This window comes from Hypanus sabinus, chromosome 3 (genome assembly GCF_030144855.1).
Source record: "Hypanus sabinus isolate sHypSab1 chromosome 3, sHypSab1.hap1, whole genome shotgun sequence".
NCBI classification, from domain to species: Eukaryota; Metazoa; Chordata; class Chondrichthyes; order Myliobatiformes; family Dasyatidae; genus Hypanus; species Hypanus sabinus.
Window position 1 is genome coordinate 93,889,479 of NC_082708.1, and position 20,771 is coordinate 93,910,249.

The 20,771-nt window shown below is 42.7% G+C and overlaps 1 protein-coding gene across 3 annotated transcripts in view; it reads left to right on the forward strand.

Moving 5' to 3' along the window:
- The window catches only part of trim2a (tripartite motif containing 2a), a 274,531-nt gene that overhangs the window by 186,797 nt on the left and 66,963 nt on the right, over nt 1–20,771 (forward strand). For all 3 annotated transcript variants that reach the window (XM_059964789.1, XM_059964790.1, XM_059964791.1), the window contains one exon: nt 18,351–18,454. In XM_059964789.1, the coding sequence (XP_059820772.1) occupies nt 18,351–18,454 (104 nt within the window). The remainder of the gene's footprint in view (nt 1–18,350; nt 18,455–20,771) is intronic.

A 20,771-nucleotide genomic window follows, 5' to 3' on the forward strand; every position in this document is an offset into this window, starting at 1 on the left:
ACAGTGAAGACTGATGCAAAATACTCATTCAGTTCATCTGCCATCTCCTGGTTCCCCGTTATTAATTCTCCAGTCTCATTTTCTAGTGGTCCTCTATACACTCTCATCTCTCTCTTATTTTTTAGTTGAAAAATCTTTTGCTATCTATCTTGGTATTGTTTCCTAGCTTGCTTTCATATTTCATTTTTTCCCTCCTAATGATTCTTTTAGTTGCTCTCTGTAGGGTTTTAAAATCTCCCCAATCATCTGTCTTCCTGCTAATGTGTGCTTTGTTATCTGACCTCTCTTTTGCTTTTACATTAGCTTTGACTTCCCTTGTCAGCCACAGTTGTACTATTGTGTCATTTGAGTATTTCTTCATTTTTGGAATAGATCTATCCTGCATCTTCCTCATTTTTCCCAGAAACACCTGCCATTGCTGCTCTATTGTTATTCCTGCCAGCATCTCCTTCCAATTTACCTGTCTCTCATACCACTGTAGTTTCCTTTATTACTCTGAAATACTGCAAGGTCAGACTTTACTTTCTTCCTATCAAATTGCAAGCTGAACTCAATCAGACTCAATTAACTCCTAAGGGTTCTTTTATCTTAAGCTCCCTAATCACCTGGTTCATTATATAACACCCAATCCAGTATAGCTGGTCCCCTCATCGGCTCAATGATAAACTGTTCTTAAAAAGCCATCTCACATGCACTCTCTTGAGATCTATGATCAACCTGATTTCAAAATTCAGATGCATGTGAAAATCTCCCATTACTCTCATAACACTGCCCTTTTTGACAAACGAGAAAAACTGCTGATACCGGAAATGGAAGCAACGTAAACACAATGCTGGAGGAACTCAGCAGGCCAGGCAGCATCGATGGAAAAACGTACAGTTGACTCCTTGGACCAAAACTCTTCAGTAGGACTGGAGAAAAAAATAGAATATAGAACACAGAAAACCTAGAGCACAATACAGGTCCTTCGGCACACAAGGCTGTGCCAAGTATGTACTTACTTTCGAAATTACCTAGGGTTACCCATAGCCCTCCATTTTTCTAACCTCCATGTACCTATCCAGGAGTCTCTTCAAAGACTCTATCATATCCTCCTCCACCACCATTGCCGGCAGTCAATTCCACACACTCACCACTCTCTGCATAAAAAAATTTATCTCTGACATCTCCTCTGGACCTACCTCCAAGCACCTTAAAACTGTGCCCTCTCATGCTAGCCATTTCAGCCCCGGGAAAAAACCTCTGATTATCCACACGATCAATACCTCACATCATCTTATACACCTCTATCGGGTCATCTCTCATCCTCTGTCACTCCAAGGAGAAAAGGCCAAGATCACTCAACCTCAAAGGCATGCCCCCCAATCCAGGCAAAATCCTTGTAAAGCTCCTCTGCACCCTTTCTAAGGTTTCTATGTCCTTCCTGTAGTGAGGTGACCAGAATTGAGCACAGTACTCCAAATGGGGTCAGACCAGAGTCCTATATAGCTGTGACATTACCTCTTGGCTCTTGAACTCAATCCTGTGGTTGATGAAGGCCAAAACACTGTATGCCTTCTTAACCACCCAGTCAACCTACTTTGAGTGCCCTATGGGCTTGGACCCCAAGATCCCTCTGATCCAACACACTGTCAAGAGTCTTAACCATTAATACTAAGTTCTCCATCATACTTGACCTACCAAAATGAACCACCACACACTTATCTGGGTTGAACTCCATCTGCCACTTATCAGCCCAGTTTTGCAACCTATCAATGTCCCATTGTAACCTCTGACAGAACTCCACACTATCCACAACACCTCCAAACTTTGCATGGGGTACCTTATCAAATGCCTTAGTGAAATCCATATACACTACATCTACTGCTCTACCTTCATCAATGTGTTTGGTCACATCCTCAAAAAATTCAATCAGGCTTGTAAGGCACAACCTGCCTTTGACAAAACCATGCTGACTATTCTTTCATGCCTTATCCTCTTGCTCTTCACATACTTGTAGAATGCCTTGGGGTTTTCCTTAATCCTGTCCGCTAAGGCCTTCTCATGGCCCCTTCTGGCTCTCTGAATTTCATCCTTAAGCTCCTTCCTGCTAGCCTTATAATTTTCTAGATCTCTATCATTACCTAGTTTTTTAAACCTTTCTTCTTTTCTTCTTGACTAGATTTACCACAGTTCCTGTACCCTACTATCCTTTCCATGTCTTATTGGAACGTACCTATGCAGAACTCCACACAGATACCCCCTGAACGTTTGCCACATTTCTGCTGTAATCCTTGAGAACATCTGTTTCCGTTTTATGCTTCCAAGTTCCTGCTTGATAGCCTCATATTCTCCCTTACTCCCGACTTGTCCTGACATTTTCCTAACCTGTCTGCACCTGTCCCTCTCCAATGCTATGGTAAAGGAGATGGAATTGTGATGATGATCTCCAAAATGTTCTCCAACTGAGAGACCTGACACCTGACCAGGTTCATTTCCCAATACCAGACCAAGTACAACCTCTCATCTTGTAGGATTATCTACATATTGTGTCAGAAAACCTTCCTGAACACACGTAAGAAACTCCACCTCATCTGAACCCCTTGCTCTAGGAAAATGCCTATCTATTTTCGTGAAATTAAAATGTCCCACCACGACAACCCTGTTATTATTACCCCTTTCCAGTATCTGTCTCCCTGTCTGCTCTTTGATGTTCCTGTTACTAATGGGTGATCTATAAGAAACACCCAGTAGAGTTATTGACCCTTCCTGTTTCTAACTTCCACCCACAGAGACTCAGTAGACAATCCCTCCATGTCTTCCGCAAACGAGACACCAGGATGGTATGTTGCCTCCCTGGTGCAAGGGTCAGGGATGTCTCTGAGCGGCTGCAGGACATTCTGGAATGGGAGGGTGAACAGCCAGTGGTCGTGGTGCACATAGGTACCAACGATATAGGTAAAAAATGGGATGAGGTCCTACAAGGTGAATTTAGGGAGTTAGGAGATAAACTAAAAAGTAGGACCACAAAGGTAATAATCTCTGGATTACCACCAGTGCCATGTGCTAGTCAGAGTAGAAATAGGAGGATATTTCAGATGAATAGGTGGCTTGAAAAATGGTGAAACGGGGAGGGATTCAAATTTCTGGGGCTTTGGAACTAGTTCTGGAACCAGGACTGGTATAAACAGGACAGTCTGCATCTGGGCTGGACTGGAACCAATGTCCCAGGGGGAGTGTTTGCTACTGCTGTTCAGGAGGATTTAAACTAATGTGGCAGGGGGATGGGAACAAGTGCAGAGAGACAGAGGGGTGTAAAATGAGGGTAGAAGCAAAAAGTAGTAAGGTGAAAAGTAAAAGTGGCAGGCAGGCAAATCCAGGGCAAAAAGCAAAAAGAGCCACTTTTCAACATAATTGTATAAGGGCTAAGAGTGTTGTAAAAACAAGCCTGAAGGCTTTGTGTGTCAATGCAAGGAGCATTCGTAACAAGGTGGATGAATTGAATGTGCAGATAGTTATTAATTAATATGATATGGATCACAGAGACATGGCTCCAGGGTGACCAAGGATGGGAGCACAACTTCCAGGGATATTCAATATTCAGGAGGGATAGACAGGAAAGAAGAGGAGGTGGGGTAGCATTGCTGGTTAGAGAGGAGATTAACGCAATAGAAAGGAAGGACATTAGCCTGGAGGATGTGGAATCGATCTGGGTAGAACTGCATAACACTAAGGGGCAGAAAAAGCTGGTGGGAGTTGTGTACAGGCCACCTAACAGTAGTAGTGAGGTTGGGGATGGCATTAAACAGGAAATTAGAAATGCGTGCAATAAAGGAACAGTAGTTATAATGGGTAACTTCAATCCACATATAGATTGGGTGAACCAAATTGGTAAGGGTGCTGAGGAAGAGGATTTCTTGGAATGTAGGCGGGATGGTTTTCTGAACCAACATGTCGAGGAACCAACTAGAGAGCAGGCCATTCTAGATTGGGTATTGAAGGAAGGGTTAGTTAGCAATCTTGTCGTGTGAGGCCCCTTGGGTAAGAGTGACCATAATATGGTGGAATTCTTCATTAAGATGGAGAGTGACATAGTTAATTCAGAAACAAAGGTTCTGAAATTAAAGAAGGGTAACTTTGAAGGTATGAGACGTTAATTAGCTAAGATAGACTGGCAAATGATACTTAAAGGGTTGACGGTGGATGTGCAATGGCAAGCATTTAAAGATCGCATGGATGAACTACAACAATTGTTCACCCCAATTTGGCAAAAGACTAAACCAGGGAGGGTAGTGCACCCGTGGCTGACAAGGGAAATTAGGGATAGTATCAAGTCCAAAGAAGAAACATATAAATTAGCAAAAAAAAGCGGCACACCCGAGGACTGGGAGAAATTCCAAGACCAGCAGAGGAGGACAAAGGGCTTAATTAGGAAAGGGAAAAAAGATTATGAGAGAAAGCTGGCAGGGAACATAAAAACTGACTGTAAAAGCTTTTATAGATACGTGAAAAGAAAAAGATTGATCAAGACAAATGTAGGTCCTTTACAGTCAGAAACAGGTGAATTGATCATAGGGAACAAAGTCATGGCAGACCAATTGAATAACTACTTTGGTTCTGTCTTCACTAAGGAGGACATCAATAATCTTCCAGAAATAGTAAGGGACTAAGGGTCTAGTGAGATGAAGGAACTGAGGGAAATACATGTTAGTAGGGAGGTGGTGTTAGGTAAATTGAAGGGATTAAAGGCAGATAAATCCCCAGGGCCAGATGGTCTGCATCCCAGAGTGCTTAAGGAAGTAGCCCAAGAAATAGTGGATGCATTAGTGATAATTTTTCATAACTCCTTAGATTCTGGATTAGTTCCTGAGGATTGGAGGGTGGCTAATGTAACCCCACTTTTTAAAAAAGGAGAGAGAGAGAAACCAGGGAATTATAGACCGGTTTGTCTGACATGGGTGGTGGAGAAAATGCTAAAGCTGGTTATCAAAGATGTGATAACAGCACATTTGGAAAGAGGTGAAATCATCGGACAAGGTCAGCATGGATTTGTGAAAGGAAAACATGTCTGACGAATCTTATAGAATTTTTTTTGAAGATGTAACTAGTAGAGTGGATGGGGAGAGCCAGTGGATGTGATATGTTTAGATTTTCAAAAGGCTTTTGACAGGGTCCCACACAGGAGATTAGTGTGCAAACTTAAAGCACACGGTATCGGGGGTATGGTATTGATGTGGATAGAGAATTGGTTGGCAGACAGGAAGCAAAGAATGGGAGTAAACAGGACCTTTTCAGAATGGCAGGCAGAGACTTCCGGTGGCTGTGATGGAGTAGGTTGCAGTAGCTACGTGCTCCGAAATTATTCGCTTACTTTGCTGTTTAAACCTATCTCGGTGAGAGCACCATGAGTAGAAAACACTCAAAAAAAGAGATTACTTTAGAGACTTCGACTGAAATGTTTCAACAAATGTCAGAGAAACTCGAAAAATTGGATAAACTGGATGACTTGGAATCCAAGTTTGACTTGTTACGGAATTCCTTCGACCTGGTTAAATCTGAACTGAAAACGCTTAATCAGAATCTTGGAAGTATACAGTAGACTGTGAATGACCACGAAACTTGTATTAGGCTACACGAAGAGTCTCTGCCGGTGTTGCAGAAGGATATCGAAGGTTTCAAGAGAATTTCTAAGGAACAACTTAAAAAATACGACATGTTACTGAAGAAATTTACAGATTTGGAGACCAGGAACTGAAGGTGCAATATCAGAATTCTTGGATTTCCTGAAAGACTAGAGGGTAATCAACCTATCGATTTTTGTGCTCAATTGCTGAAAGATTTATTCCCTGATGTATTATCGGAACTACCAAAATTTGCGCGCGTTCACTGAGTTACCCCGCCTAATTGGGATCCTGCCAAACCTCGCTCTATTATCATTCGCTTTTATGACTATCAGATTAAAGAACAGATCCTTCGTGAATCAAGGAAGAAATGTATATTACAATTTCGTGATGAACAGTTTCGGATCATTCAAGATTATCTACCGGAAGTTCTAAGAGCTAGGCAGGCTTTTAAAGAGGTCATGTCTGATCTTTTTAAGCTTGGCTGTCGCCTTTCTCTCAGAGATCCGTGTAAACTCAAGGTTACTACTTCTGATAATAAGGTTTCTTGGTTTACGAAGCCTAAAGAAGCTAAGAAATTTTTACAAAGTCTTCATGCTTAAATTCAACCTTGTTGTTTTATGTTAAATGTTTTAATTTCAGGTGTTCAATCAAGTAATTGGCACTTTGTTGATAACAAGGTTTCTTGGTTTTACGAAGTCTTAATCATTTGTTTGATTAAGTAACTGGCGCCTTGTTATCTTTCAAACTATGCAAAACATGCAGGCAGACTGCATCCATTTTCTCTTTTGCTGTTTTTTGCCTTTATATGGGTCCTCTAATGTTACTTTTTCGTTGCTCTTTTTAAACAATACGTTATATACTCTCAGAGTTATGTCGATTTTTACCTTCCTTTTAGTAATTTGACTGAAAGTAATTATGTAGGTTGTACATGTAGTAATTACTGAGGAATGAAACTATAGGGTGTTTTGCTTTACCTTAAATTCACTCAGATTTTTCCTATTTTTTGAATATTTATATACCTTACGGTCTTTTACTGTTTTTCAATAGTATACAATATTCTATATTTCTTATTGCTGGTTTTTGGTTTTTTCATTATTTTGCCATTTTATCCTTTTTTTCTCTCCCTTGAATGCCTTAAATTAGTCACGTAGGAAGCTATCTAAACCGCTTCCCTTTTTAATGATCTTCTATTTGTTTCTTTACTCTTTTTTTGCACCCGCGAGTATATGCTGTTTTACTTATTGATTTTCCTTATCTGTCTTTCCTTTTTTACTGAGATTAATACTTATATTTTCCCATGGTTTTTTTTCATAATTAGCAAACTTACTTACTTTGATATTTTGTTTTTGTGTGTATATATATATATATATATATTTACAATTGTTTATTCAGCACAGCTATACATATATATTTTCTGGAGTCACTGGAGTTTTGGGTTGGGAACGTCAGAATTAGTCTTGAGCTTCCCTTGGCTGATTTCTCTCTTTGGGGGGAGGGAGGGGGGAAACGGGTTCTTCTATAAAGCTGATTGGATGTTTTTACTGTTTTATTTATTCACTATCTACATGTCTTTGATTACCTTTTATACATTACTAAAGGATACTTGTTGGATTCTTTTATTAATATACTCAGTTTTAATCTGAAAGGTCTAACTAACCCTGTGAAACGAAATAAGAATTTCTCTTATATCCGGAAACTTAAAACTCATATAATCTTTTTCTAAGAAACCTATATTCGTAAAGATGATATATAAAGTTCTGTCATATGCATTTCCACTCAGCCTCTCAATCTAGATTGAGAGGCGTCTCTATCCTGTTTGATCAGAATGTATCCTTTATTCAACATAATGTAATTTCTGATAGAAATGGGCGCTTTGTTATTGTTTCAGGTAGTCTTGAGAATAAACTAATCGTATTTGTGAATGTATATGCTCCAAATACAGATGACTCCTTTTTCTTTGAATGTCTTTTCTCTTTTCTGCCTGATTTGAGTAGGTATTCCTTAGTGATGGGTGGAGATTTTAATTTTTGGCTTGACCCTATATTAGACCGCTCTTCAAGTAAAACCCCTGTCACTAATAAATCAGTCCTACTTTTTAAATCTTTTTTATCTCAATGTGGTATTCTTGACGTGTGGCGTTTTTTACACCCCCAAGAAAAGGAATATTCATATTTCTCTCAGGTTCATCATATGTACTCTGGGATTGATTTGTTTTATAGTTCGAAACTTGCTTCCACTGGTACGATCCTGTGATTATAAGGAAATTGCTTTGTCCGATTATGCACCTGTGCTTCTGGCTTTAAGACTACCTGTTTACTCTGTACCAAATAGAAGTTGGCGTTTTAACTTATCATTGTTATCTGATAAAAATTTTCTAAAGTTTTTGAAAAACCATATTACTTTTTTCTTTAAAGAAAATTTTAAAGGAGATACTGCTGGTAATATAGTCTGGGATACTTTTAAAGCATATATTTGTGGACAAATTATCTCTTTACCTATATAAAGAAAAAAGCTGATAAAGAAAGGTCTGACCTAGCAGCGATATTAAAAAATCTTGATCGAAAGTACGCTCTATCTCCGGATCCAGGTATATATAATAAGCGTATTGAAATCCAATCCAAGTACAATCTTCTGCTGACTTACCCAATTGAACGACAGCTGTTGAGAGATGAAACTCAATTTTACATTCACGGGGATAGAACTGGTAGTTTATTAGCCAATCACTTAAAATCATTTACAGTTAATCGTCAAATCACAGAAATTTTTAAAGATAATGGAACTAAGACATCCGACCATTCTGAAATTAACAATGTATTTAAAGACTTTTACCTTAAGTTGTATCAGTCTGACTCTTATTCAGATGATACCTATATGAATGCTTTTTTCAGTAATATCAACATTCCTACATTGTCTGCTGATAGTCTAACACGGTTAGATCTGCCTATTTCCAATGAAGAAGTGAGGCTATACGTGCATTACATTCTGGTAAGACCCCAGGACCTGATGGCTTTCCTGGGGAGTTTTATAAAACTTTCACTACGTTACTTACACCTTATTTATCCTCTGTTTTATCAGAGTCCTTTAAATCAGGTAAACTCCCTCAATCTTTTTATGAAGCTTTTATTGATCTTTTTCTTAAAAAAAATCCAGCTGAATGTTCTTCATTCTTTATTAAATGTTGATGCAAAAATTTTATCCAAAATCTTAGCTTGAAGACTTGAAAATATTCTACCATCTATTATATCACATGACGAGACAGGATTTATTAAAAATCGTTACTCACATTTTAATATACGTCGGTTATTGAATGTGATATATTCACCATCCAAAAAAATATCAGAGTGTATTCCTTAGATGCAGAAAAAGCCTTTGATAGGATTGAGTGGAATTATCTTTTTAAGACCTTAGAAAAGTTTAATTTTGGGCCTAATTTTATTCGTTGGGTTAAATTAATCTACTCGTCTCCTACCGCTCAGGTTATTACTAACTCCCAAATTTCTAAGCCCTTTAAATTACAGCGGGGAACTAGAGAAGGTTGTCCTCTTAGTCCTTTACTTTTTGCTTTAGCTATAGAACCCTTAGCAATAGCACTTCGAGAATTTAAGGACATTTTTGGTATACTAAGGGAAGGTATGTCTCATAAAATTTCATTATACGCTGATGATATTTTACTTTTTATCTCTAACACTGAAACTTCTTTACCTTTGGTTCTTTCTTTAATCTCCCAGTTTAGTTCTTTTTCAGGATATAAGCTGAACCTACATAAAAGTGAGCTATTTCCTTTAAATGACCTAATGTCATCAAACGCCAAATTTCTGTTCAAAGTTGTTGCAAGTCAATTTACATATGTAAGTGTAACAATTACTAAAAACTTCAAGAATTTATTTAAAGAAAACTTAAATCCCTTATTGAATTATGTGATAAAGACGCTTTCTAAATGGTCCCCTCTTTCTTTATCCCTAATTGGCTGAATTAATTCAATTAAAATGAAGATTCTTCCTAAGCTTTTATATCTTTTTCAGGCCTTACTTATTGTTATTCCTAAGACGTACTTTGATTCTTTAGATTCAATTTTAACCTCTTATATTTGGAATAGTAAACAAGCTCGTTTAAGTGAAGTTTACTTACAAAGAAATAAAGAGATGAGTGGAATAGCCCTACCCAATTTTAGGTTTTACTATTGGGCTGCCAATATAAGGAATATTACTTTCTGGTCCTATTATATTTATCGTAAAGATTGCCCATCATGGGTCTCCTTAGAAGTTAATTCTGTAAAAAATTCCTCTATTGTCTCTCTTCATGGATCATACTCTTCTTTTTCAGCAAATTGTTAAGCAAACTTTAAGGATCTGGTTTCAATTTAGAAAATTTTTTTGGTTTAGCGAATATTTCATTATCATCTCCCATTCTCCTTAATTATTTTTTTTTATCCCTTCCATGACCGATAAAGTCTTTAAAGATTGGGATGAACTAGGTATTAAGTGTTTTTGGGACCTGTTTATCTCAGGATCTCTTTCTTCATTTGACCAATTGTCAAATAAATTTGCACTCCCAAAAACACATTTTTACAGATACCTTCAAATTAGAGATTTTTTATGTTTCCAGTTAGCTACTTTTCCTATAGGTCCTGATAAAAATTTACTGGACGATCTCTTAAATTTAAAACCTTTTGTTAATGGTTCTATTACCGGTATCTATAACTTGTTGATTGATTCTAGACAATACTTTTTAGATAAAATTAAAAAAGCTTGGGAGGATGACCTAAATTGTCAGGTTTCTGATGATAGATGGAATAAAATTCTTAAACGGGTTAATAAATCATCTTTCTGTGCTCGTCATTCTCTTCTACAATTTAAAGTGGTTCATAGAGCTTACATTTCTAAACAGGAGCTGTCCAGTTTTTACCTGAATGTTTCTCCACTTTGTAATAAATGCAACTCTGCTGATGCCTCTTTAATTCATATGTTTTGGTTTTGCCCTACAATTGAAAAGTTTTGGCAGGAAGTATTTCATACCTTCTCACAACTTTTTAGGGTCCAATTTGACCCAAATCCCCTTACTGCCTTGTTTGGTATTATTGCAAATGAAGATATAACTTTAAATACTCCTAATCTACAGGTTTTAGTTTTTACCTCTCTTTTAGCAAGAAGAGCAATCTTGCTTAAATGGAAGGAGTCTACCCCTCCTACACATCTTCAATGGCTACGTGATATTATGTTCTATTTAAATTTAGAAAAGATCCGCTGCTCTGACTTAAATTCAAAACAAACTTTTTATGATATTTGGGGACCTTTCCTAAATTACTTTTCCATTTTATAAAGTTTAACAGTGCACAGATTTTTATGTATATTTTTATCTTCTCTTCGTAAGTGAATATGTCTTTTTTTTTCTAATTATCTATTGTCATCCATCAGCTTTTTTCTTTGGTAGTTGGTAGGGGGTTGAATTTTTTATATAAAAATTTATTTTATGATGTATGACTTTAAATTTTTGATTACAGAGTGGTATACCTTTATGTGTTATGCTATAACATTTTGATCATTTTTATTACAATATATGAATGTACACAAGTTATGTTGAGATGTATCTATGTGTTGCACTCTGTAAATCTTGTTTTTTTTCTTCTGAATAAAAATATTGTAAAAAGAAAAGAAAGAATGGCAGGCATTGACTAGTGGGGTACCGCAAGGCTCAGTGCTGAGACCCCAGTTGTTTATAATATATATTAATGATTTAGACGAGGGAATTAAATGCAGCATCTCCAAGTTTGCGGATGACACGAAGCTGAGCCGCGGTGTTAGCTGTGAGGAGGATGCTAAGAGGATGCATGGTGACTTGGATAGGTTAGGTGAGTGGGCAAATTCATGACATGCAATTTAATGTGGATAAATGGAGTTTATCCACTTTGGTTGCAAGAACAGGAAAACAGATTATTATCTGAACGGTGGCTGATTAGGAAAAGGGGAAATGCAACGAGACCTGGGTGTCATTTTACACCAGTCATTGAAGGTGGGCATGCAGGTACAGCAGGCGGTGAAAAAGGCAAATGGTATGTTGGCATTCATAGCAAAAGGATTTGAGTACAGGAGCAGGGAAATTCTACTGCAGTTGTACAAGGCCTTGGTGAGACCGCACCTAGAGTATTGTGTGTAGTTTTGGTCCCCTAATCTGAGGAAAGACATTCTTGCCATAGAGGGAGTACAGAGAAGGTTCACCAGATTGATTCCTGGGATGGCAGGACTTTCATATGAAGAAAGACTGGATCGACTAGGCTTATACTCACTGGAATTTAGAAGATTGAGGGGGGATCTAATTGAAACGTATAAAATTCTAAAGGGATTGGACAGGCTAGATGCAGGAAGATTGTTTCTGAAGTTGGGGAAGTCCAGAACGAGGGGTCACAGTTTAAGGATAAAGTCCTTTTAGGACCGAGATGAGGAAAAGCTTCTTCACACAGAGAGTGGTGAATCTGTGGAATTCTCTGTCACAGGAAACAGTTGAGACCGGTTTATTGGCTATATTTAAGAGGAAGTTAGATATGGCCCTTGTGGCTAAAGGGATCAAGGGGTATGGAGAGAAAGCAGGTACAGGGTTCTGAGTTGGATGATCAGCCATGATCATACTGAATGGCGGTGCAGGCTTGAAGGGCTGAATGGCCTACTCCTGCACCTATTTTCTATGTTTCTATGGAATGGGGAATAGAGAAGGTGGGGGGCATTACTGGAAGTTGAGAAATCAATGTTCATATCTTCAAGTTGAAGGCTACCCAGACAGAATACAAACTGTTACTCCTCCTACCTGAGTATGACTTCATCCTGACAGTAGAGGAGGCCATGGATTGGCATATGGGAATGGGAAGTAGAATTGAAATAGATGGCACTGGGTGATTGTGGTAAACTATGTGTATACCTGTCTGGACACGCCCCTCTGCTGACTGCTCTTGTGGCTCCTCCCACAGACCCCGGTATAAAGGCGATTAGAGGCGATTGCTCCTCCCTCAGTCTCCAAGATGTTGTGGTCACTTTTGCTGCTAATAAAAGCCTATTGTTCACCTTCCGTCTCCGAGAGTTATTGATGGTGCATCAATTTTATTAGCAGCAATTTTAAAACATGGAGAGCATTTTACGACCCGACAGATTGGATGTTGACCCTCAATCTCCGGTAGGCAGCATCGCTTTTGAACTCTGGCTTGCATGCTTCCAATCATACCTGGAAGAGATTCATGTGACCGAGCCTGCAACGATGCACAAAATTCTCCTCTCCAGGGTCAGTCCACGGGTCTACTCCCTGATCAGGGACCTGCCGACCTACCAAGGGGCACTGGACACCCTCAAAAGACAGTACCTGCGGCTGGTGAACACCGTCTACGCAAGACATCGCTTAGTGACACGGCGGCAGCGGGCCGGAGAGTCATGCAGTGAGTTTGTCCGGGCCCTACAGACACTCATGCGGGCCTGCGACTGCAGGGGGCTGACGGCAGAGCAGTATGCGGAGCTGCTAGTAAGAGACACCTTCGTTACGGGGATCAGGTCAGTGTACGTGCGCCAGCGGCTGCTGGAACACTCCGATCTTACTTTACATTTGGCGATCGAGCTGGCCGACATACTGGAGGCCGCACTGCACGATGCTGACGCTCTCCAGGAGCGCGATCTCCCGCCGGCCCCGTGGACGTTACAGACCCCGCAACCCACTGGCGAATCGACCTCGGCTGCTGCCAGTCGCAAGTCCCTGAAATCCCCGCAACTCGCCGGCAAATTGACCTCGGCTGCTGCCAATCGTGAGTCCGTGAAGACCTCGCAACCCGGCGTATCGACCACGGCTGCTGCCAGTCGCAAGTCCGTGAAGTCCCCGCAACCTGGCGTATCGACCACGGCTGCTGCCAGTCACGAGTCCATGAAGTCCCTGCAACTCGCCAGCGAATTGACCTCGGCTGCTGCCAGTCGCAAGTCCGCACAGTGTTACTTCTGCGGACTCGAAAAGCACCCCCGAAAACGCTGCCCAGCCCGAGAAGCTACCTGCTCCAGCTACGGAAAGAAGGGCCACTTTGCCAAGGCCTGTAAGTCCAAACCACAAGCGAGGTCGAGGAGCACCTCTTGCGAGACATAGGGGTGGCCATCTTGGTTGCTGCCATCTTGCCTGCCCACCGCATGTGAGGCATGGGGGTGGCCATCTTTGTCTGTGCCACCTCGCCCCGCCCCCGACCCACAGGTGCTTATCACGAAGACAGCGATTCAACTCTGGCCTCTGTGACCCTCGACCAAAGCGCTCCACACAGCTCGTAAGGTCAATGATGGACATCCTGGTGGAGAGGCACAGGACTAGCTGCCTGTTTGACACAGGCAGCACTGAGAGTTTTATTCACCCGGACACAGTGCAGCGCTGCGGACTCATGACACAGCCCTAAGCCAGAAGGTCATCATGGCTTCTGAATCGCATTCCACAGACATCCGGGGGGGGTTGTGTAGCGACATTGGTGGTGCAGGGCACAGAATATAGGGACTTTGCGTTACTGGTCATGTCTGAACTGTGTGCCCCTGTGCTATTGGGGCTGGACTTCCAGAGCCACCTGAAAAGTGTGACTATGGCATATGACGGGCCCCTCCCACCACTCACTGTCAGGAACCCTCAGTTTTGTGGGACTTTGTCATATACCCTGCTACTGACCACACACACACACACACCGACCCGCACATCCCACCCAACACCATGCCAACGGCCGCACTACTGACATCACTTGCAGCCTCTCCACCCTCAAGATCCCTCCCCCACCGCTGTTCGGCAACCTGACCCCCGACTGTAAACCTGTGGCAACTAAAAGCAGGAGGTACAGCACGGGGGACAGGGCCTTCATTAAGTCGGAGGTGCAGCGGCTGCTCAGGAAGGGGATCATTCAGCCAAGCTCAAGTCCTTGGAGGGCCCGGGTGGTAGTTGTTCAGACCGGGCAGAAAAATAGGATGGTCGTGGACTATAGCCAGACCATCAATAGGTTCATGCAGCTTGACGCGTACCCCCTACCCCGCATCGCGGATATGGTCAACCAGATAGCTCAGTACAAGGTGTACTCGACCATAGACCTGAAATCCGCTTACCATCAGCTCCCCATCCGCCCAAAGGACCGGCCCTACACCGCCTTCGAGGCAGGCAACAAGCTCTATCACTTCCTGCGCGTCCCCTTCAGTGTCACGAATGGTGTCTCTGTCTTCCAGAAGGAAATGGACCAGATGGTGGACCAGTGCCAACTGAAGGCCACGTTCCCATATCTGGATAACATCACCATCTGCGGTCACGACTGGCAGGATCACGACACCAACCTCCAACAATTTTTCCAAGTGGCCAAAGCCCTGAACCTTACTTATAACAGGGACAAGTGTGTGTTCGGAACCACCCGACTCGCTATCATTGGGAATGTCGTGGAAAACGGGGTCATTGGTCCTGACCCCGACCGTATGCGCCCCCTGTTGGAACTCCCTCTTCTCACCACCCTCAAATGGTGCCTGGGCTTCTTTTCCTATTACACCCAATGGGTCCCTCACTAAGCAGACAAGGCCCACCCCCGGTCAAGTCCACCGCATTTCCCCTCTCAGCCGAGGCCCGCGCGGCCTTCAGCTGCATTAAAGGGGACATTGCCAAAGCAATGGTGCATGCTGTGGACAAGACCATTCCTTCCAAGTAGAGAGTGACACCTCCGACTTGGTGCTGGCTGCTACCCTCAATCAGGCAGGCAGGCAGGCCAGTAGCATTCTTCTCTCGTACCCTTCAAGGCCCTGAAATTCGGCACTCCGCGGTGGAGAAAGAAGCCCAGGCCATAGTGGAAGCTATTAGGCACTGGAGGCACTATCTCGCCGGCAAAAGTTTCACCTCGCTGACCGACCAGCACTCAGTTGCGTTCATGTTCAGCAACCAACAGCGGGGCAAAATCAAAAATGATAAGATTTTGAGGTGGAGAATAGAACTCTCCACCTACAACTATGATATCCTGCACGGTCCTGGAAGGCTCAGTGAGCCCCCTGATGCCCTGTCATGGGGAGCGTGTGCCAGCACGCAGATTGACCGGCTATACACCCTCCATAGAGATCTTTGCCACCCGGGAGTCACCCGGCTTTATCATTTCGTGAAAGCCCAGAACCTGCTGTACTCCCTTGAGGACATCAGGACGAAGACCAGGGATTGTCAAGTCAGCGCAGAGTGCAAACCGCACTTCTACCGTCCTGACACGGCGCAACTTATCAAGGCCACCCGCCCCTTTGAGCGACTGTGTTGACTTTAAGGGCCCCCTTCCCTCCACCGACCGCAATGTCTATTTTCTCAATGTTATCGACGAGTACTCACAGTTCCCCCTTTGCCATCCCCTGCCCTGACACCACTACCACGTCCGTCATAAAAGCCCTGTGCCAGCTCTTCACTCTGTTCGGATATCCCTGCTATATCCACAGTGATAGAGGGTCCTCGTTTATGAGTGATGAGCTGCGCCAGTACCTGCTGGCTAGGGGTATTGCTACTAGTAGGACCATGAGCTATAATCCCCGGGGGAATGGACAGGTGGGGAGGGAGAATGCCACTGTGTGGAAGGCCACACTCTTAGCCCTTAGGTCAAAGGGATTGCTGGTCTCTCGTTGGCAGGAGGTCCTCCCCGAGGCACTGCACTCCATCCGCCCCCTGTTATGTACGTCCACCAATGCCACCCCTCATGAGCGACTCTTTTCTTTTCCCAGGAAGTCTGCCAATGGGACCACCCTACCGGCTTGGCTGACGTCCCCAGGGCCAGTGCTGCTCCGGATGCATGCGAGGAGCAATAAATACTCCCTGATGGTCGAAAGGGTTCATTCACCTACTTCATGCGAACCCCCAGTATGCCTACGTGGTCTTACCTGATGGGCGGGAGGACACGTTCTCAGTCCGCGAACTGGCGCCTGCAGGAGCACCAGACCCCTACCCCGAACACTCCACGGTGACTATAAACCCCATACCCACCGAGGTGTATACCCACGAGACACCGCATACACCAAGCCCTACACAGACTCCTCACGACACTCCCATACCGGGCACATGCAGGAGGGATTACTGATGCCTAATGGGCTGACACCTCAAGTCAGGCCGGAGCCACCACAACCACCGTCACCGGTACAATCGCCACCGGTGCTGCGTAGATTGCAGCAGCAGACTTGACCACCTGATAGATTTAACCTGTAAATATACTTGTAAGAAACTTCGCCCCGTGGGGACTCTCTTTTAAAACAAAGGGGGGTGAATGTGGTAAACTATGTATATACCTGTCTGGACATGCCCCTCTGCTGACTGCTCCTGTGGCTCCTCCCACAGACCCCTGGATAAAGGCGATTGGAGGCGATTGCTCCTCCCTCAGTCTCCAAGATGTTGTGGTCACTTTTGCTGCTAATAAAAGCCTATCATTCCCCTCCCGTCTCTGAGAGTTATTGATGGTGCATCAGTGATCCCCTTTTTTCTGGCAGACGAAGCTTACGTGCTCAGTGAAGTGGTCTCCCAATCTACTTTGGGTCTCACCGACATACAAGAGGCCACACCGGGAGCATTGAATACAGTAGATGACCCCAACAGACTCATGAGTGAAGTGACGCCTCAACTGGAAGGACTCTTTAGGTCCTTGAATAGTGGTGAGGGAGGTGGTATTGGGGCAGTTGTAGCACTTGTTCCACTTGCAAGTATCAGTGCCACGAGGTGCAGATGGACAAGGGAGTCGAATCGAGAGTGATCCCTCAGAAAGAAGGAACTGGGGATGGGGGGCAGGGAAAGACATGCTTGGTGGTGGGACACGCTTTTTGACACACCTTTCCCGTTGTAATCTGTAGTCCACATCCCAGCTACTGTTTGGAGGCCTGTATATAACTGCCATCAGGGTCCTTTTACCCTTGCAGTTTCTTAACTCAACCCACAAGGACTGAACATGTTCCGATTTCCATGCTACATCTTTCTACTGATTTGATGCCATTCTTTACCAGCAGAGCCATGCCAACTCCTCTCCTACCTTCCTACTCTTCTGATACAATGTGTAAATGTGTAACCTTGGACATATGGCTCCCAAGTACAACCATCCTTCAGACACAATTCGGTGATGGCCACAACATCATATCTGACAATCTGTAAAAGATCATCTACTTTATCCACACAACATTAACCACCCTTTAGTCTTCTAGCACTTCATCCATCACGAACAATGATGCAATTTTTTCATTTGCTTTCTGGCTATTATGGATATACCCAAGTAAGCTCTGAGGTCTATCTATCTTCATATGTTTCAAGATGTCCAGTACTTTTTTTGCTGTAATATGGACTATACCCAAAGATCTCTCAAGGTCCATACTCTCCATGGCCTTCTGCACCATAAAAGAACAGGAGAAATATTTACTGAGGACCTCAACTATATTCTGCAGCTCCACAGAAAGTGGTCCATTTGATTTTACAAAGGCCCTGACTATTCTCCCCTTTAAAATGCTTATAAAATCTCTTTGAATGTCATGTAGATGAGTTGGATGAGTGGACATATGGTTGGTAATTGTTGATGAATGTGAGGTTATCCACTTTGATTCTAAAAGCAGAGAGACATTTCTGAGTGTTGATACCCATGCAAAAGGACATGGGTATCATACTAAATGTGTATGTTCAAGCGCAGCAAGCAGACAGGAAGGCAAAGAGTTAATTGGATTTCATTGCAAGAGAATTTGTTTCAAATGTTTCGTTTATTTTACCAAATAAGCTTTGTTTTCCCTACAGGAACAAAGGGAAGAAATAAAGGAGAGTTTACCAATTTACAGGGAGTGGCCACTTCTACCAATGGGAAGGTCATGATTGCAGACAGTAACAATCAGTGTGTGCAGGTAAGGTGATGCGTAAAGGCCAAAAGCTCCATCAATACTCCTTAACCCATCTGTGTTCTTAATTGTGTATTCCCACTGTTACTTAGATGTATTCTTAATGAAATGCACAAAGCATTCTTCTGAAATGTGAAACCAATTTTGAATTGAGCTCTGATAAATTTGGGAGGGGTGATAATTTCCTTCGTTGAAATTAATTTCCACAATTCTCTGGCTCACCAATCCTCTGAATGTGGTACCTCTCACTTCAAACTCCTCTCTAACCTTAAATTCATTCCCTCTAGTGTCAGACATTCCAGAACTGGGAAAAGATGGTGGCTGTCTCTATATCTTGCTCAGAATCTTAAACTTCTATCAGGTCTTCACTCAGTCTCTGCTGCTGTAGAGAAAAGAACCTAAGTTTACCCAACCTCTCCTCTAATCCAAGTAAGCATCTTCAGCATCCTCTCCAAAGACTCCACATCTTTCCTAAAATGGGGTGAGCAGAATTGAATGCAATACACCAGATGCAGGTCAACCAGAATTTTATAAAGCTGCAAGGTAACATCCTAACTCTTCAAGCCACTGCCTCAGTGAATAAGGACAAGTATGTCAAGTATCTTCTTTACCACCCTATTAACGTGCGCGATTACTTTCACAAACTACTGCACTTTTATAGATAAGCCAATTTGAAATCCAAACTGCCGAGTGAGTCACTGTGGATCCTGTACATCCCAGTCTTGGATTAGCTTACCATGTCAAATACCTAACTAAAATCCATGAAGACCACGTTCTTAACTCTATCCTCATAAATCACCTACATCATTCCTCAAAAAATGTCCATTAAATTAGTGTGACTGAACTTTCCAAGCTACATCAATTCAATGGAAACCCCCATCTGCTCACTGAAGCCTCATTAGACAAAGCCTCACACTTGTATTCAAACGGTGCACTGCACTCACAGCTCAAACACAGTCACTCCCAAAATCTGGCTGTTCCACTAAATTAGCTCTCTTTTATTTGTTGATGGGGGCTGGTTCTGCCTCCAATGACTTAAGGAGTGTGCAGGGCAACTTTAAACTGAAAAATAACTTCTGCTGCAGCATTTCCCTTTAAACTTTGAAATTCCTGGCTGGCTCTACCTCCGAACACTTACTGAGCATACATTGTGTATGGACTAAGAAAAATCTTCCTCAGACCCACTATAAATTTCTTTCTCCTCAGATGCTATGCAGAGGAGGTGTTTCCTTCATGCAATATGTATCCCATGTAATTTTGACCACCTCAATCATGTCTCCACTTGGCCTTGCCCATTCAACCCTGGTTTAGTCAGTCTCTCTTCGTAACTTAATCCAATATAACTAAAGATATGCACACTTTACTGTGCAGTTATGCCGCTTGTATAGTGCACCGAGCAGAACTTAAAGCATTCTGCATGTGTACATGAGAGAAGGGTTGCAGCTGAATGGAAGAGGAACAAATATTTTGGTGAGGAGCTTTGTGAGTACGATTTCGGAGGGTTTAGCCTAATCTGGTATTGGAAGATGGGGCAAACCCAAAGCAGTAGTGGGACAGATGGGAAAGTTAAGGCAAATATAAATGTTAAAGCAAGCCAGTTCAGTAGAGGAACATCTACCAAGGAGGATGATTCTCAAAGTAAGGTGAGGAACAGTTTAGGGGACTGCGTGTTCAAGCTGGAGTTAAGGCAAAACTGGCAGGATTTGAGAGCCCTGGTTGACTGGGAGTGTTGAGGTTGCAGAAAGGAAAAAGGATGTCTATAGTAAGTCAAGCAACTTGCATCAAACAAATAATCTAATGATAAGAGATGTAGAGGTACACTTCAGAGGGACATCAGAAAGGAAAACATGATTACCAGAGTGCTCACCCATGCTTGGAGCCAAAAGAGACTGGGAAAATCTGAAATGGGGTTTTTACCTCTGTATTTCCTCGGGAGATGGATACAGGGTCTATATATGTGAGACAAAGCAGCAGTGAAGTCATGGACCATAAACAGATTACAGACAGGGATCGGTGCTGGGTCTGTTGTTGTTTGCCATCTATATCAATGATCTGGATGATAATGTGACTAACTGAATCAGCAGATTTGTGAATGACACCAAGATTGGGGTGGGGTGGACAGTGAGGAAGACCATCAGAGCTTGCAGTGGGATCTGGATCAGTCAGAAAAACAGCTAAAAAATGGCCAATGGAATTTAATGCAGACAAATGCGAGGAGTTGAACTTTGGTAGGATCAAACAGGGTAGGCATTACACAGTGAATGGTAGGGCACTGAGGAGTGTGGTAGATCAAAGGGATCTGTGAAAACAGGTCCATAATTCA